Below are 25312 nucleotides of genomic sequence, written 5' to 3'. Positions count from 1 at the left end.
GTCCCGGCGAGGGGGTGGCGGGCCCGTGGTGCTGGCAGCGGCCCCCGGGATGTTGGTGGCCATGGGTCTTGTGGTGGCCGTGGCGGTGGCCGTGACCGTGGTGGTGGCCCTGGTTCTCGCCCTGTCCAGGGCCCTGCCCGCTGCCCTCCCGCACGCCCTGTCCCGCTCCGTGCTGCTCCGCGCCGCGGTCCGGTCCCGGCGGCGGCTGGAGCTGGGGGGCAGCGAGGTTCGGCGGGGCCAGGAGCTGCGGCTGCAGCGGCTGCTGCCCCCCGGCACGTTCCGTGGTGAGCGGGGGTACATGGGGCGGGCGGAGGGAGGTCCCGGGGGTCGTCCCCTCTCACCCCGCCTCTCTCCGCAGGCTCAGAGGCTTTTCGGGAGCAGCACCCGCTGAGGCCGGGCTGCGACGGGGGAAACCCAGGGGGGGCGGTCCCCTCGCTGCGCCCCTGGGCTCTGCTCCGCAGTTTTTGGAGCACAGACCCCCCGTTGCAGGTACGGGGTGACAGGGCGGGGGCGCAGGGTACCCCAGCCCGGGCTCTGTCCCGCCTGACCTCCCACTCTCCCCGCGCAGGCGTCTCTGCTCTATCTGGACACGCTCCGTGCCACCTTCCCGCGGGCGCTGGCCCCCCGCGGCACCGCCCTGCTCTCCTGGTCGCCCGGTGTCCCCCGCGCCCCGGTGGGCTGGCTCCTGCCCACCTTGTACTGCACCCCAGCCCCCGCAGGCCCCCTGCCCTCCCGAGCAGCCTCGCTGCGGGTGCAGCTGCTCTTCGCCCTGCGGGAGCGTGGCCTGCGTGTGCTGGAGGCCGGGACGGCCACCGAACTGCACGACGCCCTGGTGGTCCTGCGGGCCGGCTGGCCCGGGCTGGCCCAGGAGCTGGCGCTGGGCAGGCTGAGCCCCCAGCCCGGGCTGCCCGAGGGGGTGCGGGGCCGGCTGCAGGCGCTGCTGACCCCCGACACCGCCCGGGCCGCCCAGCTCCGGGTCGAGTGTGCCCTCGGTTTCCAGGGCATCGTGCGACGGCTGTGGCCGCAGCTGGAGCTGGTGGTGCTGGGGACGGCGCACGGTGCGGAGCAGCTCTACTGCGAGAGCCTGAGGCAGGGCGAGTGCCAGGGGCTGCCATTCTACTGCCCCTTCTACCGGGCGGCGGGAGGTGAGTGCCCCAGGCAGCCGCGGGTGCCACGTCCTGCCCTGGGGACATCCACGTGCTGTCCCAGAGCGTATCTGGCCTGCTCTAACTGATGGGGTCCCTCTCACGGGGGCTGACACCGTGTGGGCAGGGACGGAGGGAGCGGGGGGCTGACGCTGCCCCATGCTGCCACTCTGCCCAGCTCTGCTCGGTGTGAACCTGTGGCCGGAGGAGCCAGCGCCCCGGTTCCTGCTCTGCCCGGACTGGGCTTTCTACGAGTTCCTGCCCTGCCCGGCCGAGGAGGAGCTCCGGACGGTGCTGCTGGGCGAGCTCTGGGAGGGACGCGAGTATGGGCTGGTACTGACGGCCGAGCCGGGAGAGTACAGGTGCCTCCTCCCTGCTCCGTTGGTCCGGGGGTACCGCCCACCCCACCCCCGTCTGCCCGGCCCCCCTCACGCATCCCGTGCGCACGCAGGTGCCGTTCCGGGGAGGTGCTGCGGGTCACCGGCTTCCACAGGCAGTGTCCTGTGGTGGAGCCCGTGCGCAGGTGAGGACACCCGTGCCCCTTACCTCGGGGGTCTTTACGCTGAGCAGGGGCGGGGTGGTGCGGTGCCCACAGGGCACCCATCCCGAACCCCACTACGCAGAGAGAGACAGACCCTGAGCGTGCGGGGCGAGAGCATCCCCGAGGATCGGTTCTACCGGACCCTGTGCCGCGCCGTGGACATGTGGCCAGGCGCTCGCCTGGTTGACTACGTCTGCGTGGAGAGTGCCCTGCTCGGTGAGTGTCCCCAAGAGCTGCCCGAGTGCCCCCGAAAGCACAACCAGCGCTGTTCGGGGCTCTGCCAGCCCTTCTGTGCTCCGTTCGGAGTGGCTTTAGCGAACCTGTGGTGCTGCTTCAGGCGCCTCTTCGGGGGCCAGCGCCCCCCACTACGAGGTGTTCGTAGAGCTGCGGGGTCTGCGGGACCTGTCGGAGGGGCAGCGCTACAAGGTGAGGGGGACACGGGGGTGGGACCGGAGCCTCATCCCTCCCCGCTGCCTGCTCCTTGCGCTGTGGCCGCAGCCACGCGGTGGCGGTGGTGGCCCGGCAGCCTGGCAGGGCTGCTCGGGGGGCACAGCCCAGCACTGCCCGGGGGGCTATGGGTGTGACGGCTGCTCCCCCCGCTCTCTCTCTGCAGCTGGACCAATGTCTCCAGGAGGATTTTCCCGTCTATAAATCCTTCCGCTTCAAGGGCAGCATCGGGCCCCTGCGCCTGCACATGGTGGGGGCCGGGGCCTTCGCCCGGCTGCGGGAGGCACTGGGCCCCTCTGGCCCCATGCCCAGAGTCCTGCGGGAGGAGCGGCTGCTTCAGCTCGTCCAGAGCTCCGTCATCTCCTAGGACAGCCCGAGGGGGACCGCAGCCGCGCCGCCCCAACCATGAGGTTCGCTTGGTGACCCCCCGGGGGGCAACGGGGCAGGGTTGAGGATGCCCAGCCCCGGGGGGTTTGCTGACTGGAGCTGGACCGTGTCCCTGCTCCGGGGTGGCAAGTGGGTGCAGGTGGCACCATCCCTCTGGGACAGAGTGGGGCTGTTCTGGGCAGAGGGTGGGACCGTGGGGAGTGCCACAGCACAGGCAGGTCCTGCCGCGGTTCTCCCTGCTCTGCTGGGTGCCCGTGCCCTGCCCGAGGGGACACGGTGGCTATCACAGACCACAGCCGGTGTGAGGAGGACAGCGGAAACCTCCCCGAGAACAGTAGGAGTCGTGGGGCCTCGGGCCTGCTCAGCCTATCCTTGTGCTGAGCTCCGGGGTCCTGTGCCATTTTGTCCCCTGGGCAGGGACATGGTGGGCAGGACGCGGTGTGGCTGCTGGTGGCAGATGCTGCGGGGCAGCCCTTCCGCCAGGCTCCAGTGCACGTCTGCTGGTTTAGGAAACAACAACCTCCATCAAGAGTCACTTCCAATTTTTAAAAAATCAGGAGCAAAATAGAGGAGGATTATCTCTCAGAAATAAAGGGCAGCGCTCTGGGATTGGGGTTTTTTATACTGTTGTTTTTATTTCTCATTAAAGAGGTTGATTGATGCCCTGGCTCTGCTCTGGTGGTTGAGAAGTCGCTGTTTCCTCGGGGGTCCTGGGTAAGGGGCAGCCATGAATATTTAACCAGTTCAGGGGCTTGCTGGGTCTCTGAGAGCGGCTGTTTGTGCCTTTGAGGCACAAATGTACCAGGCAGGAGGGACGGGTCCCTGCCCCTCCTGCTTGTTATGGTTTATTTAAAGGGCTGGGGGACCTGCTGTGCCAGCAGCTGCTGCCAGGGTGGGGGCGAGCCAGGTCGCAGGCAGGAAGCAGTGTCTTGGGCAAGGTCCACGAAAAGCATCTCCTGGTACAGCCGAAGCCTCATCCAGGGATGGAAACCTCCTCCAGGCCCCTTCTCCACCCTCCCTGTCGGAGCAAAATCCCTGTTGCACGTCGGGGTGAAGTGGTGCATGCGGGGGTACATGGGGGCTCCTGTACCGGCTGAGACCTGAGCAACTGGATTCAGACAGAGGCCTCGCAGTGACCTGGCCCCCCAGCAAAAGCCCCGATTTCCCCCAGGAGAGCTGTGCGGGCCCAGGGCTATACCCGGCGGTTTCGGCTCGGGGTCCGAGTGTCCCCGGCCCTGCCTATACACTAACCGCGTGGAAGATGGAGATCTGGGGAAGAGAGAGGTGTGGGGAGGTGCCTCACTGGGCAGTGCCAGGCTGCAGGGCCGGGTAGGGTGGAGTTGCCGGGTGTCGGCTTGGCCGGGGTCCCACCGGGATGGGGCGGCCGCGGGGCCCAGGTGCTGCGGTGCTGAGCGGAGCCCCGGCGGCTGGAGGTGCCGGTGCCCGTCTACCCTCCCCGCCGCTGCAGCCCGGGGCGGGGGGGCCGTTCAGTCCCCGTCCCCGCCCCCGGGCCGTCCCCTCCTCCCGCCCGCGCCGCCTCGCGCCCGCTCCGGCACTGAACCCGCAGCGGCGGCGGGCGCAGCTCCGGGGGCCCCGGGGCCCCGCGGCGGCCGCTACCCTGAGGCCGCGGGGGATGGCGGAGGGGTACCGGGGCCCCCCGCCGCCAGGCTCTCCCCGCCCCGCCCCGCCGCTGCCCAACGGCCCCCGCGGCGGCGGTGGCGGCGGCGGCAGCCCCGGCTCGGGCTCGGGCAGCAGCAGCCGCGAGGACTCGGTGGAGCGGAGCCCCGCGCCTGCCGCACCCCGGGCCAGCATCATGAAGGTGAGACCCCGACTCCGGCCACTGCCGGCTTCCCCGCCCGCCTCCGGAGCGGGCTCCGGCACCCCTCGGGACCTCCCGTCACCTGCACAAGGCTGGGGTAGGAAGGGGGCCTGGAGCGAGCCCCTCGAGCTTCGCGTCCCCGGCCCCGGAGCCGCTCCGCACCGGCCCTTCCAGCCCGCCATCCCCACCGCCCCTCTGGACCCCCACTGTGCCCGGCCGGGGCTGCGGTGTCCGTGGGAGAGGATGCGCGGACTCAGGCCTGTCCCCTCTGCACGGCGGAGAGTCCCCGGCACGGTCACGCTGCTCCTGCCATGGGAGTCGCACGGCAGCATCTCCCTGTGCTGCTCGGGGCACCCATGGGTGCTGGAGAGGGGCCGCCTGCTCCCGGCTCCCCAGCATCTTCACTTCCCGTGCCCCTTCCTGCGAAGGCGCTTTTGGGCCAGGTCGGACCGGTTCTCGACCTGCTCTCGGCACCTCTCCGGGAGGTCCGCAGTCCATTCATTTCCTGACTGATTTCCCCCCCCCAGCCACAGTCACGCCGGCGTTGCTCGCTGACACAATAGGTCGCGTCCGGCGGGACCCGCCCCCCCGCTCCGGGCAGTCTATTTTAAACCGGGATCGCTCCGGTTCTATTAATACCCCTCGGGGGGCTGTTCCCGTGGTGCTGGCTCAGCCCCACTCTTCTGCCCCCGAAACCCTCCTCAGGGCGGACGGAGGGACCCTGCGACCCTGACCGCTCCTGCTGTCCCCCAGCCGGTGATGCGAGGAGACCTCCCGGTGCTCCCGTGCAGCCTAAGGCCGGTACCGGTGTACCGTCTGTGCCCGGTTCCCTTGGGGACCTCATCAGGTCTCCTCAGGGTGTCCCTGCTCCTCCCGGGGCCGGGCAGCACGCCAGCCCTGCACTCCCCACCCGGGGACAGGGCGTGGGTGGGAGAGAAACCCTGCGCCTGTCCCCAGGCTGGGACCATCCCCTGTCCCTGTCCTGTGTCACCAAGGATTTGGCCTCACGTGCAGTTCGTGTGGCCCAGGTGGGCGGGAGGGGCACAGACACTGGAGGTTTGACCCGGCTGGTGTCCCCAGCCCTGAACTTGGCCATCCCACCTCCCTGCCACCATCCAGAGCCTGGTGCTGCCCAGGGCCCAAACCTGGGGTTGTGGGTTCCTCTCGGAGGTGGGTGGGGGTCTGGGGCTGCGCCTGCAGCTCATCCGCGGTGCCGGTGTGGGGAGGGTGCCCACGTACCTCGAGCCCAGCTACAGCTTGGAACAAGGGCACAAATAAACCACGGGTAGTGGGGCCGTGGATCAGGCAGGAACTGCTGGTGACAAAGTGGAGGCACATATGGGGACAGCTGCCAACTCTGTTGTTTTTTGGGATTTCCAGAAAAAGCCGGAGGAGTGAATCTGAAAGTGAGAATGGGGGGCTGTGCTGGGTCAGGAGGACCTGCTCTTTTCTCAGGCTGGAAGTGGAGGGTGGGCTGGGAAGATGGAGGCGTGGGACTTGGGAGGGATGTGCTGGGTCTGTTCCTCTCTGCTGCAGGAGACGACCCTTCTCCAGCACCCCACTGTCCTGTCCCCTGCATGGGCCGCCCCTATCCCATGTCCCCAGTCCTGCGGTGCCTGTGTGGGGTTCCAGCTCCATGGCCCCTCGCTGGGCAGTGGCAGCTGGTGCCACAGGGAGTGGATGTGTCACTCACTCTCTTCTTGGCAGGGAACAATTGATGGTAGAAAATCCCTGGCTGTGCCTGGCAGCCCACTGCCTCGGCTCCCATGCTTCCTGCATCCCTGTTCACACTGCCCAGCCTGGGATGGGGGTACTGGGAAGAACCAGGACGTGGAGAAACAGGCTGTGCATGAGTTTTTCCCCAGGCTGGGGAAAAGCCCCATCCCCTGGGTGAAACACGGTTTCACTGCTCACCCCGTGGCTGGGAGTGGGGTCTCACTGTGAGGTGGCCACAGTCCCACTGCTCATGCTGGACAGAAGAGCCATGGGCCCAGACCCCTCTGCCCCAGAGGCTTTCAGTTCTCCTCTGAGCTGCTGGGCGGTGGGGACCCCCCCGGCCAACCTGGGGGGCAACGGGAAGGGAGGGGCGGCCAATGGCCCCTTCCCCATCACCCCGCTGGGGATCAGGTTGTTTGGCCGGGTAATGAGGGGCGGTGTCACATGATGGCTGAGGGTGGGGCTGCCGCCCTTGCCCGGTCGCTAATTGTGGGAGTTAATTGGCTGAAGAGATGCTTAGCACAAGCTGCAGAGCTGGGCTGGGTGCAGGCAGCTGGACTCGGACGTGCCCTCCGTGCCCAGCCGTCTGCCCACGGTTTTGCCATCGGTTTTGTGGTCGGCATCGCAGTTGGTGCATCTTCTTTCCACAGAGTCGGGCTACGTGGGTGCCATGTGCGTGGCAGCGCTGGCAGGAGCCCTGCCTGTTCCCGCACTGCCTGCGGGATGCCCTGCTCCTGCCGGGCCCTGTCCTGTGGCCGGGGGGTACAGTCCGTGCTGGTGCTGGACGGGTGGGTCTGGATGGCTGCAGTGGGCACAGCGGGTGACAGGTGCCCGGTGGCAGGGTGCGGGTCCCCCGCCCCTGTTTCCTTTCCGGATGGGTTTCCTGTTTTCGCGGTGGGGCCCGGTGCGGAGTAGGGTGGGGTGCACCGCGGCGGGGGGCGGGTCCGAAGAGGTGCGGGGGTCTCGCCCAGGGCAGGAGGGGGCAGCTTCCCGGTACCAGCCGTCACCTCCGAGGGAGGGGGAGAAAGGACTTCTCGACATTGGGGCGCAGAGATTACTGTTGGCAGAAAACACTCGCCGACCAGGGTTGGCGGGGTCCTGCACCTCGGAAGGCAGAGGATCAACCACCCCCGGGAGCTGGCTGGCTCGGAGGCAGGGTTCTACGGCTCCCCGGGGCAATCTGGCAGTGAGAGGATGCAAACAGCTCCTTTAATTGGGGGGGGGAGGGACGGTGTGGGATAGCCTGCGACTGCCCCTGCCCAGGGGGGCATTTGTCCTTCCTGTCTCTAATGTGGGGCCGAGGTCTGAGGCTGGATCCCCCTTCCTCGGCAACCCCCACCCCCATGGAAGCTCTCAGGGCACCAGGGGGGATAACCCCTCAGCCCCAACCTGGGCAGCTGGGCAGGAGCTGTCTCTGCCGGAGATACCACCAGATTAGAGGTGACTCACCATAATCTTGAAGGAGTGGATTAAATCTCCTCCTGCTGCACTACTTAATGAAATCCATCCCATAATATGCTCTCAGCCCTGCTGTTCCCCCTCGTCCCCCATCCCCTTCTGCCCCTTAGTAGCAAGATCCTCCTTTCCTGTCGAGAGGCAGAGTTTGGCCATGGGGTGCAGGCAGCTCTGTCTGTGCATTGCTTTGGGGTGCCCCATTGCCTCCTCGCATGCCACAGTGCAGTGCCTGGGGGGCTGCCACCTCCTGAGGGTGCAAGGGAGGGCTTGGGGGGCTGTGGGTTGTGTTACCCCAACAGGGATGGGGCTGCTAATGGCACTAGCTGCTCCTGCTGGCAGCCTGTGTCCCTTCAGTGTCCCCAGACCAGGGACATAGGGACAGTGTGGGGCTGACTGTGCCTGGCTGTGAGGGTGAATGGGGAAGGATCCGGCTCAGGGCCTGGAGCAGGAAGGAAGGAAGGAAAGCGGAGTTAAAATAAGCCAGGCAGTGAGCTGGGGGGGGGGGAGGCCAGGGCTGGAGCAGGCTCCCAGCCTCTGGGGAGAGAGTTGGAGTGGGATGGACTGAGCTTTGGGTGGTGCCGGGGTGCCCTGGGAGGTGGCAGTGATGGGTATCACGTGGCAGGTGGGTGCTGGCCACTGGTGAAGCACACACTGCCCACCCCATCCCTGATGGCTCTGCCCCCTTCTCCCAACCTGGCAGGATGGCTCCCGGCAGCGGCCACCCCAGAAGAAGAAGACGGTGTCCTTCAGCACCATGCCCAACGACCGCAAGATCAACAGCACAGCTGCCTGCATCTCCTTCATGCTGGAGGGCTGTGAGCTGAAGAAGGTGCGTTCCAACTCCCGCATGTACAGCCGCTTCTTTGTGCTGGACACTGACATGCGCTCCCTGCGCTGGGAGCCCTCCAAGAAGGACTCGGAGAAGGCCAAGATCGAGATCAAATCAGTCAAAGAGGTGCGAGTGGGCAAGAAGACACCCATCCTGCGCAGCAATGGCCTCTCTGACCAGTTCCCAGATGAGTGCGCCTTCTCCATCATCTACGGAGACAACTATGAGTCCCTGGACCTGGTGGCCAGCTCAGCTGATGTGGTGAGTGCCTGGGTGATGGGGCTCCGGTACCTGGTGTCCTATGGGAAGCACACCCCCGAGGCACCTGGGACCGGCCACTCCAGCCTCCGGACCTCTTGGATCTCCTCTGTCTTTGACCTTGCTGACCTGGAGAAGTCTGGTCACATCCCCGTGTCCCGGGCTGTGCAGCTGATCAAAGCGCTCAACCCAGGCATGAAAACCTCCACCATCGAGCTGAAGTTCAAGGAGCTGCAGAAGGCCACTGAGCGTCCTGGTGCAGAGGTGGCCTGTGACCTCTTTGTGGAGGTGTACTGTGAGCTCTGCACCCGCCCCGAGATCTTCTTCCTGCTGGTGCAGTTCTCCAGCAACAAGGAGTACCTGGGTCTGAAGGACCTGCTGATGTTCCTGGAGGTGGAACAGGGCATGGAGGGGGTAACAGAGGAGAAGTGCTTGGAGATTGTCAGCAAGTACGAGCCCTCCAAGGAGGGCCGGGAAAAGGGCTACCTGGCTATCGACGGCTTCACACGCTACCTGCTCTCTGCCGACTGCTCCATCTTTGACCCGCAGCACCGCAAGGTGTGCCAGGACATGTCACAGCCCCTCTCCCACTACTACATCAGCTCTGCCCACAGTGCGTGCCTGCTGGAGGACAACTTCTGGGGCCGCTCGGACATCAGTGGCTACATCAGTGCCCTGGGCCTGGGCTGCCGCAGCATCGAGCTGGTGCTGTGGGACGGTCCTGAGGGCGAGCCCGTGGTCTACACCAACCCCTCGGCTGCATCCTCTGTGCCCTTCCGCACCGTGGTGGGGCTGATCGACCAGCACGCCTTCACTGCCTCTGCCTACCCCCTCATCCTATGCCTGGTGGTGCGGTGCTCAGCCCCCCAGCAGCGCCTGGCGGCCCAATGCCTGCGCAAGACACTGGGGGAGAAGCTGTACCTGGAGCCCCCCAACCCTGCCCTGTCCTACCTGCCCTCCCCAGAGCAGCTCAAGGGCCGCATCCTCATCAAAGGCAAGAAGCTGCCACCCAGCTGTGAGGACAGCGAGGGGGAGGTGTCGGACGAGGAGGAAGGCTGGGAGCTGGCGCGGCGGCTGGGACAGGAGGACCAGGAGGTGCCCGAGGGAGGTGGCCCACGGCGGGTGCGTCTCAGCAGGGAGCTCTCAGAGCTGGTGAGCCTCTGCCAGGCCATCCCCTTCCAGGACTTCGAGAGCTCACGGCGGGGGCAGCGCTACTGGGAGATGTGTTCCTTCAGCGAGGTGGAGGCGGGACGCTTCGCCAACGAGTGCCCGGCTGAGCTGGTGAGCTACAACAAGAGGTTCCTGTCCCACGTCTACCCCAGCCCCATGCGCATCGACGCCAGCAATATGAACCCCCAGGACTTCTGGAAGTGTGGCTGCCAGATGGTGGCCATGAACTACCAGACACCGGGGCTCATGATGGACCTGAACGTGGGCTGGTTCCGACAGAACGGCGCCTGTGGCTACGTCCTCCGCCCCGCCATCATGCGGGAGGAGGTCTCCTACTTCAGTGCCAACGCTAAGGACTCCTTGCCTGGGGTGCCTGCTCAGCTCCTGCACCTCAAGGTCATCAGCGGGCAGAACCTGCCCAAGCCCAAGGGCTCGGGGGCTAAGGGGGAGGTGGTGGAGCCCTATGTCTGTGCCGAGATCCACGGCATCCCAGCTGACTGTGCCGAGCACCGCACCAAGACGGCCCTGCAGAGCGGGGACAACCCCATCTTTGATGAAAGCCTGGAGTTCCAGATCAACCTGCCAGAGCTGGCGGTCCTACGCTTCGTTGTGCTGGATGATGACTACATCGGGGATGAGTTCATTGCCCAGTACACCATCCCCTTCGAGTGCCTGCAGCCTGGCTACCGCCACATCCCTCTCCAGTCTTTGTCTGGGGAGCCCCTGCCACATGCCACCCTCTTCGTGCATGTGGCCATCACCGACCGCCGCGGTGGGGACAAGGGGCACCGCCGGGGGCTGGCAGGGCGCCGGGGCCGCCGGGTGCGGGAATACACCTCCACCAAGGCCACTGGAATCAAGGCCATCGATGAAGTCTTCCGGACAGCCACCCAGCCACTGCGGGAAGCCACCGACCTGCGGGAGAATGTGCAGGTACAGACCCCATGGAGGCACAAGGGACCTGGTTTCTGCAGGGGAGGATGGGGCTGGACCATGAGCTGGATGGGGGATGCCAACAAGGAGTCTGGAGCAGAGATATGGGGAAAATGTGGCCATTCCTGGTGGGGGTCTCTTGAGGGCCCTCCCAGACTGATCCCCTGACACCGGTCTCTGCCCGCAGAACGCGCTGGTGTCCTTCAAGGAGCTGTGTGGGCTGACACCCGCTGCCAACATGAAGCAGTGCATCCTGACGGTGTCCACGTGGCTGCTGCACAGTGACAGTGCACCCAGTGTCACCCTCAACCTGGCAGAGCAGTACCCCCCCATGGAGGCCCAGGGCCCCATCCCAGACCTGCTGCGCAAGGTCCTGACTGCCTACGAGACGGTGAGCACTCTCATGGGGCTGGTGGCACCAGGACCCCAGTGTTGCTGCCCCCTATCCTGGTGCAGGGAAGGCAGGCGGGGGGGTTATGGGAGGCTTATCAGGGAGGAGTCTGGCCAAGGTGCAGGCTCGGTATAAACCCTGGGACAGCCCCTGTCCACCTTCCCGCTGCCCTGTGTCAGAGGGGAACCTGGTCACATTGCACCTGGAAGCTCCTGCCCAAGCCTCTTCTCCCCACTGGCTGTGCTTGGGGGGGTGCATGGGGCTGGGGGTGCCCAGCTGCTCATGCTGCCCCTCTCCCCAGATGATCCAGACCAGCCGGACGCTGATCGAGTCGGCCGACGCGGTGTACGGGAAGCTCATTCAGGCACAGCAAGCAGGTGGGTGCTGGAGCTGCCCCATGCCAAAGACCTGGGCATGGCCCTGGGGGGCTGGCAGAGGTCCCCTGCCTCCGTGCTGGGCTGGGGGACATGTCCCTGCAGGGCTCTGGTCAGAGGTGCTGGCACCAGCTCTGGAGCTGGGCACAGGCATGGCCATGCATGTTGGCATTTTTGTCCATGCACTTGGACACCAGCAGTGCATGGGGGGGTGAGGGGTGTGTGTCTGCACCCCAGGGGTTTTGTGCTGGGGACAGCTGGTGTGGGAGAAGGAATTCTAGATGCGGTGGTCCCAAGCCCAGTTCTGTGATTTTCCCAGGTCCTGGCAGAGAGGGTGGGCACTGGAGACCACTGGTGTTGGGTGCTGAGGTGTGGGGCTGCCTGTGCCAGGGCAGGGTGCTGGGCAGGTGGGCTGTGGGGGCTGTGCAGGAGCGGGGCTGACGGTGGGAGCGGAGGAGGCTGATGAGGAAGAAGGGAAGAGTCATTAGCTGCCAAATGCTAGCATATAATTAGCACCAGAAATAACAGACTGGGGCTGATGGTGGAAGTGGCAACTCAGTGTTGCTGCTTCCAAGACACACGGCTGAGCCCCCCACCTGGCTGAGCCCCCACCAGCAGGTGCTGCTAGCTGCCTGCCCTGGTCCCCATGCCCTTCTGCCCCCCTCCAGCCTGCCCCCTGGCACACCCTGCCCCACTCTGCACGGCCTCTTGGCAGGCTGGAGCCCAGCAGGGACATCCCTGGCCACCCCCAGGTGCCTGGGGGGGCTGCTGGCCCGTGGGGTCAGCAGAGCTGCCAGGAGCTGGAAGGTCAGGGAGGAAGGGGGGGCCCCTGTGCCACCCCCAGCCAGTGCCAGCCTCACTGCCAGCAGCCTCTGTTTGTTCCCTGCCTGCACAGCAGCCCAGAAACCTCCCCGAGCTCTTGGCTTTCAGCTTCACCAGTGCTGGGGGGTTCAGGCTGGGGTGCAGAGCATGAGTGGGCTCTGGGCCTTCCTGCACCACCCATCCTGCAGGACCTCCACTCTGTGCTGGGGGTGTCACTGGGCAGAAGGGCTCTGGGGGCTGCAGCCACTGTCACTGCCCCCGCCTGGCCCCTCGAGGTGATGGGGGGACAGCAGTCTGGGGGTTGCCTTTCCCCAGCTGTGCTGCTGACAAGCCCGGGTGGGGGTGGGGGGGCTGGGGGCGTGCTGATTGACAGCACGTGGGCTTGCGTGGGAACCCTCGTGTGGGCCTGGAGCCGGCGCTGCGTCAGGAGGGGTAAATATAGCACCCGCTCACGGGGACGTCACGCGGTGCATGGCACAGGGGGCCCACACTCCTGCACGGGGGATTGACACTGCCCCGAGCCCCCCTGGGGGGGGACAAGGTGTGCAAAGCCAAGCCTGTCACTGGGGTCGTAGCTCCTCTTATGGACTTCACAACCTCCAGGATCCAAAACCACCGGGGCTGGGGCCAAGTGTGGTGCTGGGGGCACTCCTCACCCAGCATGGGGGAGCAGGCTGTGGGGCTCCCCACTGCCCCACCAGCCCTGAGCCCCCTCTGTGCTGGGTGAGGAGCATCCCTCGGCTCTGTCTTCATCCAGGGTGGGCAGTGGTCATCCCTGTGCCCACTCTGTCTGCCCAGGGATGGATTTCCACAAGGAGCTGCCCCGCATTGAGGCACAGGAGGGGCTGCGGGGCCGCAAGCTTCAGAAAGCACTGGAGAGCTTCGCCTGGAACATCACCGTCCTGAAGGTGAGGGGTGAGGGTGGCACGACCCCCTCCCCACCCCTCCATCCCTGCCCTGCCTGGGGATGCTCCACAAGTGCCAGGGATGGGCCAGGCTTGGTGCTGGGGCACCCAGTGAGCCCCCTGCAGCCCCTGACGTGCTGGTGGCCAGCGGGGCAGCCCCTGCCCCATGAGCACCCGTGCCCCTGATGGCCTCTCCCTTGCAGGGCCAGGCTGACCTCCTCAAGCACGCCAAGGCGGAGGCACTGGACAACCTGTGGCAGATCCACAACGCGGGACAGTCCTGTGGCATCGGCAGGAATGGCTCAGCCTCACCAGAGCCCTCCCGGCCACGCGCACTGCTGGAGCCCATCCCCGAGACAGAAGGAGGTGGTGACACGGCGTCCTGCTGACCCCAGCCTGGGGCTCGGGGACCTGGACAGAGCACACCCCCCCAAGCCACAGGACCAGAGCCCCAGTCTGCCCAGGGACAGGCAGCTGCCTGCACGCAGGCTCCACCTGTATGAAGGGACACGTGTGGGGCTGGGTGCCTGTAATCAGTCATGGTGAGGGGCTGCAGTGGGACCCAGCGGAGAGGTTGGGAAGGGGTGTCCCTACTCCTGCTTTACCCTCCCAAGCTCCTGGGACTTAATTTATCCCCCTCATGCACTTCCAGAGTGACTGCCCTGCAGTGGGCCTGGTAGGGATGCTGGCACCCTGGTGTGCAGGTGTACCCCTCAGCTGCTGGGCTGGACTCCTGGGAAAAGCAGTACTGGGCTGCTGGGTTGGTCTGAGGTTGGACTGGGGCTGCACAGAGTTATAAAGAGTGTGAGATTCATCCTGGTGACCTGCTGCCCCCTCCAAGTGCCTGGCACAGGGCCAAGGCAGCATGGGGTCACTGAAGAGGATGGTGGGTGGCACTGGGGACAGGGACCCTGGCAGCATCATCCCTCCCCTGGCACCAGCTGAGTTCAGGTGATGTCTCCTCACGTCACGGAGCTGTGCAGCCACCCAGCGCCCCTTTGTGTGGGGAGGTAATTAGCCTAATGGGACCATGAGGAGCAGCCCTGCATGCTGCTGCTGTCGAGCATGGGCCAATGCTGACCTTCAGCCCCTTTGTGCTGGCCCGGCTGTGGGGCCCATGGGCAATTACGGCCTCATTAGTGCCACCGGCCACCGTGGCTGTCCGTGAGCAGCCACACAATGAGGAGCTGCAAATGAGGGGAAAGGCCTGGATGGTCTCCGAGCTACCACGTCTCCCAGAGACCAGCTGCTCCCCCCTGGCCCTGGTGGTATTTTTGGCAGCCCTATTGTGCCAGGCCCTATAAAGTGTTGGCTGCGGCATAGGGTGCTGTGCTCTCAGCTGCACGGCAGGACATGCCCCAGCACTGCTGGACCACCTGAAGACCCCAGGAAGGATGGAGGTGCCCAACGCCAAGGTGGGGCTGGGGCACTGCAGCCTGTGGAGTGGGGGAGGCAGCAATGGGGGGAGGCCCAATAGGGCTGGAGGTCTGGGGGTGCGGGAGGGCATGGCCAGTTCCTCAGCAAACCCTGAGTGTGTGTGGCTCCTCCCGAGGGCTCCCCAACAATGGCTGGCAGCCATTCAGGGGGCTCAGCTCCATGTGGGCTCCTCAGGAGGGAGCTGGGTGTGTGGTGCCTGGGTGCTCTCCCTGCTCATCCCGTGGTGGTGGGTGACAAGTACAGGGTGAGACAGAGGCTCATGTCCGGCTGCTGGTCAGAGTGTGGCTGGGAGCTGTGGTCACTGGGGTTGGGAGGGACATGAAAAGCAATCCCTGTCTCCAGCACTGCTGGATGCTCTTCAGTAATGCTGCCCGTTGCTCTGGCAGCTCCAGCGAGCCACCTGCCTCCTGCTCCTGCTCTTATTCTGCTCCTTGGCTGCTGCCCGGCAGAGCCTGCCCGAGTGCTGCCGGCAGAAGACCTGTTCCTGCCGTGTCTATGACCTCCTGCACGGCATGGGCAACCACGCTGCCGGCATCCTCACGCTGGGCAAGAGGAAGAGCATCCCTTCAGCATTCCAGAGCCGGCTCTACCACCTGCTGCACAGCTCCGGCAACCACGCCGCGGGCATCCTCACCATGGGCAAGCGTGGGGAGGACCCCGGCACCGCCTGGCACCAGGCGTCGGGCTGCCCTGCGGGTGCAGACACACAACCAACACCAACCCTGCAGGGCACCGACACCAGCCCTGCCAGCCCCAGGGAGTGCCCGGGACACTCGGGGAAGGACCTGACCAAGAGCCAGGCCCAGGGAGCCATGAAGAGCTTCTACTGAGAGTGGTGGGGGCAGTGGGTGCAGGGAGGGGGGATGCTGGAGGGGACACACAGGGAGCTTGGTGTAAATATCATTTTTACATACCTCCTCCTGGCCCCAGCCAAGCCTGCGCGGGGCACTGCAGGCACCGCTGGCCTTTTACAATAAATGGTAGCCCTAATGTTACCTGGTTCTGTGTTCTCTCTGGGGAGGGGCCGGGGGGCACAGCTCTGCGCTGGGGCAGTCGGTGAGGCTGCTGCTTTCTGCTGTGAGCGGACCCAGCTGTGTGAGTGCAGGAGCAGAACCGATCCTCGAACAGGCTGCCTGGGAGCGGGGGTGTTGGTGAAGCCCCCCCTTAAAGGGCTCGGAGCACTCACCCTGGGCTGAGCCCCGAGTGGTGGAGCTCGGGCTGGTGTCCCGCTGCCGGTGCCTCCCGGGGCTGAGGGATGGCACCGAGCAGGTCCCGGTGCTGCCGAAGCTCTGCCCTTCGGGACGGAGCCACCTGCCCTCGGGCGGTGCCGGTGCCCGTGCCCGCCGGTGCCGAAGCCCCTCCCGGTGCCGGGCAGGGCCCGGGGCGGAGCGGGGGCGGGGCGGGAGCCCCGGGCCGGGCCGAGCCGAGCCGGGATCAGCCCGCGGCACCGGAGCCGCACCCACGGAGGGGCCTGGGGCGGCGGTGGAGTCCAGCCCCGCGGCGGGCGGCCTGGCGGGACCATGCCGGTGATGAAGGGGCTGCTGGCTCCGCAGAACACCTTCCTGGACACCATCGCCACCCGCTTCGATGGCACACGTAGGACCGGGGCCGGGCGGTTGGGCAGGGTCCGCTCTGAGCTCGGCGTTGCCCGGGCAGGGGGAGGTGCTGCCCCCCGGGGAGTGGCGGGGGGGGGGGCGGAGGTCAGCAGGACGCGACCATGTAGGCGCTCTGCGCTGTCCCGGGAACCCCATGGCCGTGGCCGGGTTCGGTGTCCCCCGTGTCCGGCGTGGAAAGGATGCTCACCCCGCTCCCGCTCCCTGTCCCGGTCTCTTTCCACGTCCTGATGCCGGTCCCGGTCCAGCCGTTCTCAGCACCAAGGACAGAGCCCGGACACGGCAGGCGGGGCCGCAGGACGCGAGGGTCTCGGGAGGGGGGGGGGGACACGGCCGCGGTCCCCCCACAAATTGCCCCGGCGGCCCCCATGGGCCCAGCTTTGCCCGTTCTGTGCCTGGGGGGGGGGCTGGTTCGGGGGGGACGTGCGGGTCGTGCCTGACCCCGTTGTGTGCGGGGCTCAGGATACTGCACTGAGGAGCCCCGGTGGGAGGGGGGGGGGGAACGAGCAGAGGCCCCCGGAATCACAGGGCAGCCGTAGGGAGCATCTGTGTCTGTCACCTCCGCGGCACATGGTGCTGTGACAGACATTGGGGGACCCTCGGTAATGCCACACAAGGCAACCCACCCTGAGCCCCCACAGTAGCAAAACTCCTGCTGGTGTGGGGTCTGTCCCTGTACAGGTGGGTACCAGTACTGGTGCATTTTGGTAGGGGTGGGGAGCAGAACCTTTGCTGTCCCAGTGCCACTCGTTTTGGGGACACTGGAGGTGCTGGTGTGTCCTCAGGAGCTGGGCTCTCATCAGTGTCCTGTGTGCTGGGGCCAGGAGGGATTAAGGCCTTGGCGTGTTGGGAAGGGGATCATGCCGAGATGCCACGTGCCAGCTCCCAGCACCACTGACACCATGAAGCCATCCAGGGACAGGTTGTGTTCAGGGCTGACCCCAGGCCCTGACAGAATCCCCTGGACCACGGGCTTCCTTGGCCAGTTGCTTGTGGTGCTGGACAACCTCTCTCCTTGCTGAGAGGGACCAGCTTGAAGAGGTTGCTGGGAACCTGCAGCTACCTCCCACAGCACTGCTGGGGCACCAGGAGCACCCCTGGGCCCTGCTGGGCTGGGACCTGGCCTGGTGCAATGCCAGGTGTCCCTGTGAGCACAGGTTGTTGTCTACCCATAGGAGCTCTCCACTGCATCCTGCCTTCAGTTGTGCCTTCCAGACACTTTTAAACAGTGTCCGGCTTTGTGAGTTTGATGAGACTCTTATCGGCTTTATCTGCCATGGAGAGGGGCTTTATCTGCAGTGATACGCCGGGTGAATTAACCCTGCCCCTCCCCAGCATCCACTACCTGCTGCATCCCAGGGTGCCCCATCAGGCAGGGCCACCAGGGTGGGGGCTGCCGAGCCCCCAGGGCTGCATCCTGCAGCTCAGCAGAGCTACTCCCAAATGCAAGCCTTTTTTTTTTTTTTTTCCCTTTTTCTAATAACACATCCTGGACAAGGCAGTAATCCTGGCTCCCCAGAGCCAAAATCTGGCCTTAGTCACAGCTTCAAGCTATTTTTGCTTCTCCAGCTAATCCCGGGTTGAGCTGTGCCGTGGTGGCCCTGCTGCACCCCCATCACACCAGCACTGCCCGTGGCTGTGTCCCACAACCTCTGCCCTTGCCCTGCCTGTTCTGGGAGGACATCCCTCTGCTTGGGCCACGGGTACCAGGGGCTGGGATCCTAGGGGCTGGAGGCTGTGTCAAGGCTGGGGACACCCTGGTCTGCCCTCATGGGTTGCAAACACAGCCCCCACTACCTCTGCACCCTCCCAGGATGAGGCCATCTCTCTCCCTGGCACAGAACCTGGGGGGCACAGGACAATGGGGCTGGCAAGGGCTTTCCTCTGGGTGATGCCGGGGAGGTTCCACCGTGCTGTGACAGACCAAGGATGCTGCATTCCCAGCCTGTGTTGAGGGACCCCAACTCACCCCATCCTGTGGCTTTTCTCCCGCTGTCTCATTGGGTGCTTCCACGGTGCCATGATGCAGGCCTCCTGCCTGGCAGCACCTGGATGGGTTTGCCACTGCTTGGGCTGAGCTGCCTGAGCCCCAGCAGGAGGTGGGAGCAGCAGATGGCAAGGGGGAGGCGTGAATTGCCTGGCTTGGGATCGTGTCTCTGGTGGAGGGAGTCAGGACCTGGACCTGGGATTCTTTCATGGGGCTGGGACCTGAGGAGAGGACAGGGAAGGGAAGGGGTGAGCCCTGTGAGTGGCTGGGAGCAGTCAGAGACCTGGATCCTCTTCCCAGAGGGACCCGTGGGGGGCTGGAGAGCTAGGCTCCTCTTTATGGAGCCCTCAGGGGTGTCTGTATCTCCTTTCAGACAGCAACTTCATCCTGGCCAACGCGCAGGTTCGCCGTGGCTTCCCCATCGTCTACTGCTCCGACGGCTTCTGCGACCTCACGGGCTTTGCCCGCACCGAGGTGATGCAGAAGAACTGCAGCTGCCGCTTCCTCTATGGGGCCGAGACCAGCGAGCCCGTCCTGCAGCGCATCGAGAAGGTGCTGGATGGCAAGCAGGAGTTCCAGACCGAGGTCTGCTTCTACAAGAAGGGTGGTGAGTGGTGCTAAGGGCTGGGGCTTGGCTCCTTACCGGCCCCAGGGTGAAGCTGAGGAGCAGCCGTGGGGGCTGTCCTGCCTTCACCACCCCTCTCCCCCATGCAGGAGCCGCCTTCTGGTGCCTTCTGGACATCATGCCCATCAAGAACGAGAAGGGGGAAGTGGTGCTTTTCCTCTTCTCCTTCAAGGACATCACAGAGAGCCGGGGCAGGAGCCACCTGGGTGACAAGAAGGAAGGTGAGTGGTGACGGTGGGATGGGGCTCCAGGAGTGGGATGGGCATGAGGCAAAGGGGCTCCCAGTTCCTGCGGGTCCTGTGTGCTCCCAAGTGAGGAGGGATCCCCGCAGCAGCTGGTGTCACAGCCCTCCCACCAGCCCTGCCTGTCTTGTCCGCTGCAGAGAAACAGAGGAGCAAGAAGCCCGGGAGATCGCGTCTGTGGGCGGCGAGGAGGCAGGGCCGGACGGTGCTGCACCAGCTCAGCAGCCAGTTTGCCCGGCGGGACCGGAGCGAGATGAAAATCAACCGTGTAAGGACCTGGGCGAGCTCTCAGCTCGGGCCGGTGCCCCAGGGCAGCGCTGCAGTCGTGGTTCAGAGCCCAGCGAGTGCCCAGCACTGGCCATGGGCAGAGCAGATCTCCTGGAAGGGCTGGGTCTCTCCTCACACCTCAGCTGCCAGGAACAGCCCTGCAGGCCCTGGGGAGCTGTTACCAGGCTGCCCCCCACGGACACTGAGTGCAGACACGGGGCTGGGCTCTGCCACTGGCCAGGGGCCTGGAGCTGGCAAACAGGGAAAGGGGTTCAGGGTGCCAGTCTTGAGACCTGGGGGCTTAGGGACCCAGGTGCCCCCCAGCAGTGCTTTGTCCCTGCAGAGGGTGGTGGTGTGCTCTGCCCCAGTGCATGAATTGGTACCTGAGATGGTTCTGGGCAGCAGCTGGCAGTGGCAGTGGATTAGGGCTAATAGCATTAGCACAGTGTTAATTTATGTGCTGTAATCGGGCTCTATAAGCCCATCTCTGAGGATGACCTCAGCGCAGCTTCTGTGCATCCATCACCCCAGCATCAGGGGATGCCAGCCAGGCTGGCAGGACTTGAAGTGGGAAGGGGGTTGCAGTGTCCCTTGTGCCATTCCTGTCTCACCCTTTATGTGCTCCCCAGAACGTGTTTGAGAACAAACCATCCATCCCCGAGTACAAAGTGGCCTCGGTGCAGAAATCCCGCTTCATCCTGCTCCATTACAGTATCTTCAAGGCCCTCTGGGACTGGCTGATCCTGCTGGCCACCTTCTACGTGGCTGTCACAGTCCCTTACAATGTCTGCTTCACAAGCACAGAGGACAGCTTCTCTGCTGCCCGCAGTACCATTGTCAGTGACATCGCCGTGGAGATGCTCTTCATCCTGGGTAGGTCTGTGCTTGTGGCTGAGCACCCGTGTGGGGTGAGGCCCTGGCAGGGCAGCGATGTGGCTGGAGGAGTGGACCTGGGGTGTGATGGAGACAGCAACTGGCATTGTTCTGCCCCTGTGCTGGTGCTGAGCACCCCAGGAATGGGCCTGGGTTGGCTGCAGACCCTGGCCCAGCTGCTCTGGCTGTGGCGGGGGTGGTGAGGGCTGTTCCTGCTCTCCCCGGGGCAGACATCATCCTGAATTTCCGGACGACATACGTGAGCCAGTCAGGGCAGGTGGTGTACGACCCCCGCTCCATCTGCATCCATTACGTGGCCACCTGGTTCTTCGTGGATCTGATTGCTGCTCTGCCCTTCGATCTGCTCTATGTCTTCAATGTCACCGTGGTGAGTGTGGCTGGTGATGCAGGTGGGGGGCAGCAGGGGGAGGTGGCTCCTTTTGTAGGGAGCTTGTCTGGGAGCAGTGGGAAGACAGGGGATGCAGCAGTGGCATCTGCAGCAGGAGGGCTCCCACACACCTTAATTTAACTGGAGGCTCCTTGGGCTCTTGAGGGGCCCCGTGACACAGCAGGTGTGATGAGCTGCACAAGTGCACTGCTGGCACCAGCCCCTTCCCATCCCCTGCTGACTGGGGTGGGAGGGGAGGCTGTAATTACATCTATCGGAAACAGAGCAGCACCTGGGAAAACAAGGGCACTTGGGGCTGGAGCTGCTTCCCTGAGCCAAAGGTGGTGCCACTCATGCCCTGGTGGTGCTGCCAGCAGGGAAACAACCACAGCTGGGGCAGGAGCACGTTCCCAGTGCCACAGGGGATCCAGTCGCTGCTCCTGCCTCTGCTGAGGCTGAGGGCGCTATGGAAGGGGATGTGCTCCAGGGGGAGGGACAGGGCCCTTCCTGGTCCCTTCCCAGCCCTTCCTGTGGCTCTGATGGGTTGATCCTCCTGCCCTGCCCCCAAGACCTCGCTGGTTCATCTGCTGAAGACGGTGAGGCTGCTGCGGCTGCTGCGGCTGCTACAGAAGCTGGACCGGTACTCGCAGTACAGCGCCATGGTGCTCACCCTCCTCATGTCCATGTTTGCACTGCTGGCCCACTGGATGGCCTGCATCTGGTACGTCATCGGACGAACCGAGCTGGAGAGCCACGACCCCCAGACCTGGGACATTGGTGAGTGGGGCTGCCCGGACCCCCTGGCTCCTCCTGTGCCATGAGGCAGGGGCACAGCCCTTCCGGTGGCTGCAGAGCAAAGCCTGGATGGGGAGAGGAGTGGTGCTGAGTGCCCATCCCCTGGGTGAGGGCTGAACCCCCATCTATGCTTGGCAGGTTGGCTGCACGAGCTGGGCAAGAGGCTGGAGGCTCCCTACATCAACAACTCCGTGGGGGGGCCCTCCATCCGCAGCGCCTACATCGCCTCCCTCTACTTCACCCTCAGCAGCCTGACCAGCGTGGGCTTTGGCAATGTCTGTGCCAACACTGACGCCGAGAAGATCTTCTCCATCTGCACCATGCTCATTGGGGGTGAGGAGGGGAGTGGGGCAGGGCTTGGGGGTCTTCATCTCCAGCTGCAGGAGTAGTGGGTGCACCCAGGAGGAGGCAATGAACACGAGTGCCCTACGGGACAGCCCTGGGGCTGGGGTTAGGGGAGAAGCCCCCCATGCCACACCTCTCAGCCCCTGTTGCTGGTGGGGACAGAGCCCAGCTCCCTGCATGCTGCAGCCCCATGTGCAGGTCCCTCATAGCTGGGTGGGTCTGATGCTGCCCTCCCAACCCCCAGCACTGATGCATGCCGTGGTCTTTGGCAACGTCACGGCCATCATCCAGCGCATGTACTCCCGCCGCTCGCTCTACCACACCCGCATGAAGGACCTCAAGGACTTCATCCGTGTCCACCGCCTGCCCCAGCAGCTCAAGCAGCGGCTGCTGGAGTACTTCCAGACCACCTGGTCAGTGAACAACGGCATTGATGCCAACGAGGTAGGAGATCAGGGCTCCCTGGGCCCCCCGTCCTACACCCAGTGTGGGGGTAACGGGGCTGTGTGTGTGTATGTGTGTGTGCACGTGTGTGCAGATGTCCACATGTCCGTGCTCTGCTTCTGGAGGGGTACGCAGGGCAGAGGCATCCTGTCATCAGCCAGAGCTGTGCCACGTTTGCCAGCTGGAACTGCTGGGCTCTGCCAAGGCAGATGGAGGGATGCTCTGCTCTGGTGGGGGATCTGTCCCCGGGGGCTTCCAGGCTGCCCCCCACCTCCTTTCCCAGCACCCTCCCCCTGCTCTCCCCAGCTGCTGCACGACTTCCCCGACGAGCTGCGGGCTGACGTGGCCATGCACCTCAACAAGGACATCCTGCAGCTGCCCATCTTCGAGACGGCCAGCCGGGGCTGCCTGCGTTCCCTTTCTCTCCACATCAAGACCTCGTTCTGTGCCCCGGGGGAATACCTGCTGCGCCAGGGAGATGCGCTGCAGGCCAACTACTTTGTCTGCTCAGGCTCCCTCGAGGTCCTGAAGGACGACATGGTCCTGGCCATCCTGGGTGAGTGCAGGCAACGTGGGCTCTCCCCCAGCCCCTTTTGCCCCCGGGGGTCCTGGGGCTCACTCCGCTGGCCCACCCCCCGTGTCCCCCTGCAGGCAAAGGGGATTTGATCGGGGCCGACCTGTGCAGCACGGGCCAAGTGATCAAGACGAACGCGGACGTGAAGGCGCTGACGTACTGTGACCTGCAGCACATCGGGCTGCGGGGTCTCTGCGAGGTGCTGCAGCTTTATCCCGAGTATGCCAGCAAGTTCAACGCTGACATCCGCCAGGACCTGACCTTCAACCTGCGGGAGGGCAGCGAGATGGAGGTGGGTGCGTGTCCTCCCTCACAGGCCCCATCCCCTGGCCCCAGGGTCCGGAGCAGGGCTGGGGCTCTGCAAGGCTTGGAAGGGGAATTTGTCCACTCCCTGTTGAGGCTGCAGTTGTGCCACCCCAGCCATGCAAGGATGTCCCATCCCGGCTCCTCTCGCTTCTGTGCAACCCAGGGAACTGGAAACAAGAGCATTTGTAATGCAGGAGATTGATGGGGATGGAGGGAAAGGAGGAGGCGAGGGGAGGAGCTGCTGAAAGTGGTGCTGGGGCTGATGGGACGGGGCTAGTGCGTGGTGCCAGGGGAGGTTTGTCCACAAGGGGGGCACCAAGGGGCCTGTGCGCCATGGAGAGAGCAGCTGGGTGAATGCCTGGGGCTGTGTGTGCCTGCAGCCCATTCCCCCCAGCGGGGGTCCCGGGTGCTGCTGAGCTGGTGCCATCTGCTCTCCCCGCAGGGGCTCTGCCGATACTCCCGGTCCCCGCGGCTGTCGCAGGCACCCCAGGTTTGTGCCACGCTGGGGTTGGATGGGGGTGAGGAAGAGGCAGGGAGGTCCATGCCTGGCCTGGGCACCTGTGTGGGGACCAGCCCTGACCTGCTCCCTGCAGCCTCATCCGGAGAGCGGTGCCGCCCCGGAGAAGCCCCTTCCCTCCATCGTGGAGGACGAAGAGGAGCCCGACGAGGTTTTTCAGCCATCACCGGCCATCATCAGTCGCCGCAAGCTGCTGCTGCCCCAGCTGAGCAGCCCGGCACGCCACGGGTCCCTGAGCAGCCTCCTGGGTGATGAGCTGTGCCAGATCTCAGCCCTGAGACGCAACTGCCGCTCCTCAGCCCGCTGCAACCGGGGCCGCAGCCCCTCCCCGCAGTGCCGGAGGGATGCCCGGCTCCCGGAGCGGGAGGGTAGCACGGGCAGGAGGCCGGCCAAGCTCCTCATCCCCTCCCTAAACGCCTGTGGCCCCCCAGAACTCAGCCCCAGGTAAGGATGGGACCTTACCTTGTCCTGCTGCCATGGGTTTGTGCCCACTGGGCTGCATGGGGGCCTGGGGGCCGCTGGGAATGGTGGCAGAGGGGATGAAAATGGCCACCCCTCCCCCCCTGCCTGTCCTAGAGTCGTGGATGGGATTGAAGACAACAGAGGGACGTCAGAGCCACAAGCCTTCTCCTTCAACGTCGACCCCCCACTGCAGGGCATGGCGAGGGACTCCCCCACGTCAGGTACCTCTGGTGGCCTCTGGGCATGGCTGGGGGGCTGGGGGAGCCCTCTGCCACCGGCTGTGTCTTCCCCAGCAGGGAACGAGGAGGGCAGCCCAGCCCTGGCGATGGAGGCGGAGGAGATCAAGCAGAACATCAGGAGGCTCAACCAGGAGGTGCGCTGGGGGGGGTCCAGGGGGGACCCTCGGGTGGGGCCTCTGCCTCACACCTCTTCCTCCTCTTCCAGATCAACCACCTCAACCAGGAGGTTTCCCACCTCAGCCGGGAGCTGCAGCGCATGATGGAGCTGCTCCAGGGCCGATTGGGAGCCCCGCAGACCCCCGCCTGCTCCTGCCGCCTGCCTGCCGCCTCCTCGCCGCTCCCCCGGCCCCCCCTGCCCTCCACGGCCGTGTCCCCCTCACCGCCACCCGCACCCCCCAGTTCTCGCAGCTCCCCCTCCGCCAGCCCCCGGGCCAAACGCTGCCCGGTCCGCAGCCGCTCAGCCCACGCCGGCCCCGCCGCGCACTCCTGGGTGGTCGCCGAGGAGCCGTGCCCGTCACGGGGGGACACCCCCAGCCCTCGCACCCACCACGCCTCGGACTCGCAGCCCCTTTCGCTGCCTCCCCGCTCTGCCCACTCCTTCCCGGGCTGCTCTGCCGGGGGTCGGCCCCGCGCCCACCCGCAGCCCCGCTCCAGCTCCACCAGCTCCCACTGACCCCACGGGCACCGGGGTGGCAGCGGGGACCCTCGCTTTGGGGACCCACGCCCACCCTTCTCGCTTCCCAGGACACCCGTTCCCACCTCGCCAGCCCGAGCCCTCTGAGAGTGGGGGGCGGCGGTCGGAGCGGGGGGACCCGGCACCCACTGCCCCGCTCCCGGGGAGCACCCCAGGGGTGCAGCGCTCGCCCGGCCCGACACCGGGGGGGATTTTGATACCGTTTTGTACTCTTTGCCCTCGGGGGCTTTTTCTACAACCGGGACGGGTCCGACAGCCCGGGGCGGTGGGACGGGGGTGGGCAGCGCTGCCTCCCGGTGGCCGTGGGGACGA

The 25312-nt window shown here is 65.5% G+C and overlaps 4 protein-coding genes across 4 annotated transcripts; all 4 read left to right on the top strand.

Annotated features, from left to right (window-relative positions):
- The first annotated feature begins 22 nt into the window (after positions 1-22).
- Positions 23-3103, top strand: GHDC (GH3 domain containing). Its single transcript, XM_030465947.1, has 8 exons — positions 23-284; positions 359-489; positions 569-1145; positions 1324-1507; positions 1597-1668; positions 1769-1902; positions 2024-2112; positions 2300-3103. The coding sequence occupies exons 1-8, from the start codon at positions 50-52 to the stop codon at positions 2498-2500; spliced, it is 1623 nt and encodes a 540-aa protein (XP_030321807.1). The 5' UTR covers positions 23-49; the 3' UTR covers positions 2501-3103.
- A 1050-nt stretch (positions 3104-4153) lies between these two features.
- Positions 4154-15616, top strand: LOC103539206 (inactive phospholipase C-like protein 2). The gene is made up of 6 exons (XM_030466082.1): positions 4154-4339; positions 8211-10700; positions 10888-11091; positions 11393-11468; positions 13086-13195; positions 13396-15616. Exons 1-6 carry the CDS (start codon positions 4154-4156, stop codon positions 13579-13581), a joined length of 3252 nt encoding a protein of 1083 aa, XP_030321942.1. The 3' UTR covers positions 13582-15616.
- Positions 13652-15483, top strand: HCRT (hypocretin neuropeptide precursor). The gene is made up of 2 exons (XM_030466083.1): positions 13652-13734; positions 15016-15483. The coding sequence occupies exons 1-2, from the start codon at positions 13732-13734 to the stop codon at positions 15457-15459; spliced, it is 447 nt and encodes a 148-aa protein (XP_030321943.1). The 5' UTR covers positions 13652-13731; the 3' UTR covers positions 15460-15483.
- A 533-nt stretch (positions 15617-16149) lies between the features above and the next one.
- KCNH4 (potassium voltage-gated channel subfamily H member 4) lies at positions 16150-24979 on the top strand. The gene is made up of 16 exons (XM_030465730.1): positions 16150-16225; positions 18603-18836; positions 18944-19075; positions 19237-19364; positions 19993-20236; positions 20467-20624; positions 21194-21401; positions 21558-21752; positions 22009-22208; positions 22515-22764; positions 22860-23074; positions 23531-23578; positions 23682-24049; positions 24182-24297; positions 24361-24440; positions 24512-24979. Exons 1-16 carry the CDS (start codon positions 16150-16152, stop codon positions 24977-24979), a joined length of 3120 nt encoding a protein of 1039 aa, XP_030321590.1.
- The last annotated feature ends 333 nt before the right edge of the window (positions 24980-25312 follow it).

Source organism: Calypte anna, chromosome 27 (assembly GCF_003957555.1).
Source record: "Calypte anna isolate BGI_N300 chromosome 27, bCalAnn1_v1.p, whole genome shotgun sequence".
In the NCBI taxonomy this organism is placed as follows: Eukaryota; Metazoa; Chordata; class Aves; order Apodiformes; family Trochilidae; genus Calypte; species Calypte anna.
This window is presented reverse-complemented; position numbering and strand designations above follow the sequence as displayed.

Bases quoted from the DNA above. Each gene is read 5' to 3' on its own strand.
- GHDC (XM_030465947.1), top strand. From the start codon at position 50: ATGTTGGTGGCCATGGGTCTTGTGGTGGCCGTGGCGGTGGCCGTGACC. The intron at 1,508-1,596 runs GTGCCTCCTCCC...GTGCGCACGCAG, and splicing joins GCCGAGCCGGGAGAGTACAG to GTGCCGTTCCGGGGAGGTGC. The intron at 1,903-2,023 runs GTGAGTGTCCCC...GTGCTGCTTCAG, and splicing joins CGTGGAGAGTGCCCTGCTCG to GCGCCTCTTCGGGGGCCAGC.
- LOC103539206 (XM_030466082.1), top strand. From the start codon at position 4,154: ATGGCGGAGGGGTACCGGGGCCCCCCGCCGCCAGGCTCTCCCCGCCCC. The intron at 11,092-11,392 runs GTGAGCACTCTC...CCCTCTCCCCAG, and splicing joins TCCTGACTGCCTACGAGACG to ATGATCCAGACCAGCCGGAC. The intron at 11,469-13,085 runs GTGGGTGCTGGA...CTGTCTGCCCAG, and splicing joins CATTCAGGCACAGCAAGCAG to GGATGGATTTCCACAAGGAG.
- KCNH4 (XM_030465730.1), top strand. From the start codon at position 16,150: ATGCCGGTGATGAAGGGGCTGCTGGCTCCGCAGAACACCTTCCTGGAC. The intron at 18,837-18,943 runs GTGAGTGGTGCT...TCCCCCATGCAG, and splicing joins CTGCTTCTACAAGAAGGGTG to GAGCCGCCTTCTGGTGCCTT. The intron at 22,209-22,514 runs GTAGGAGATCAG...TGCTCTCCCCAG, and splicing joins ACGGCATTGATGCCAACGAG to CTGCTGCACGACTTCCCCGA.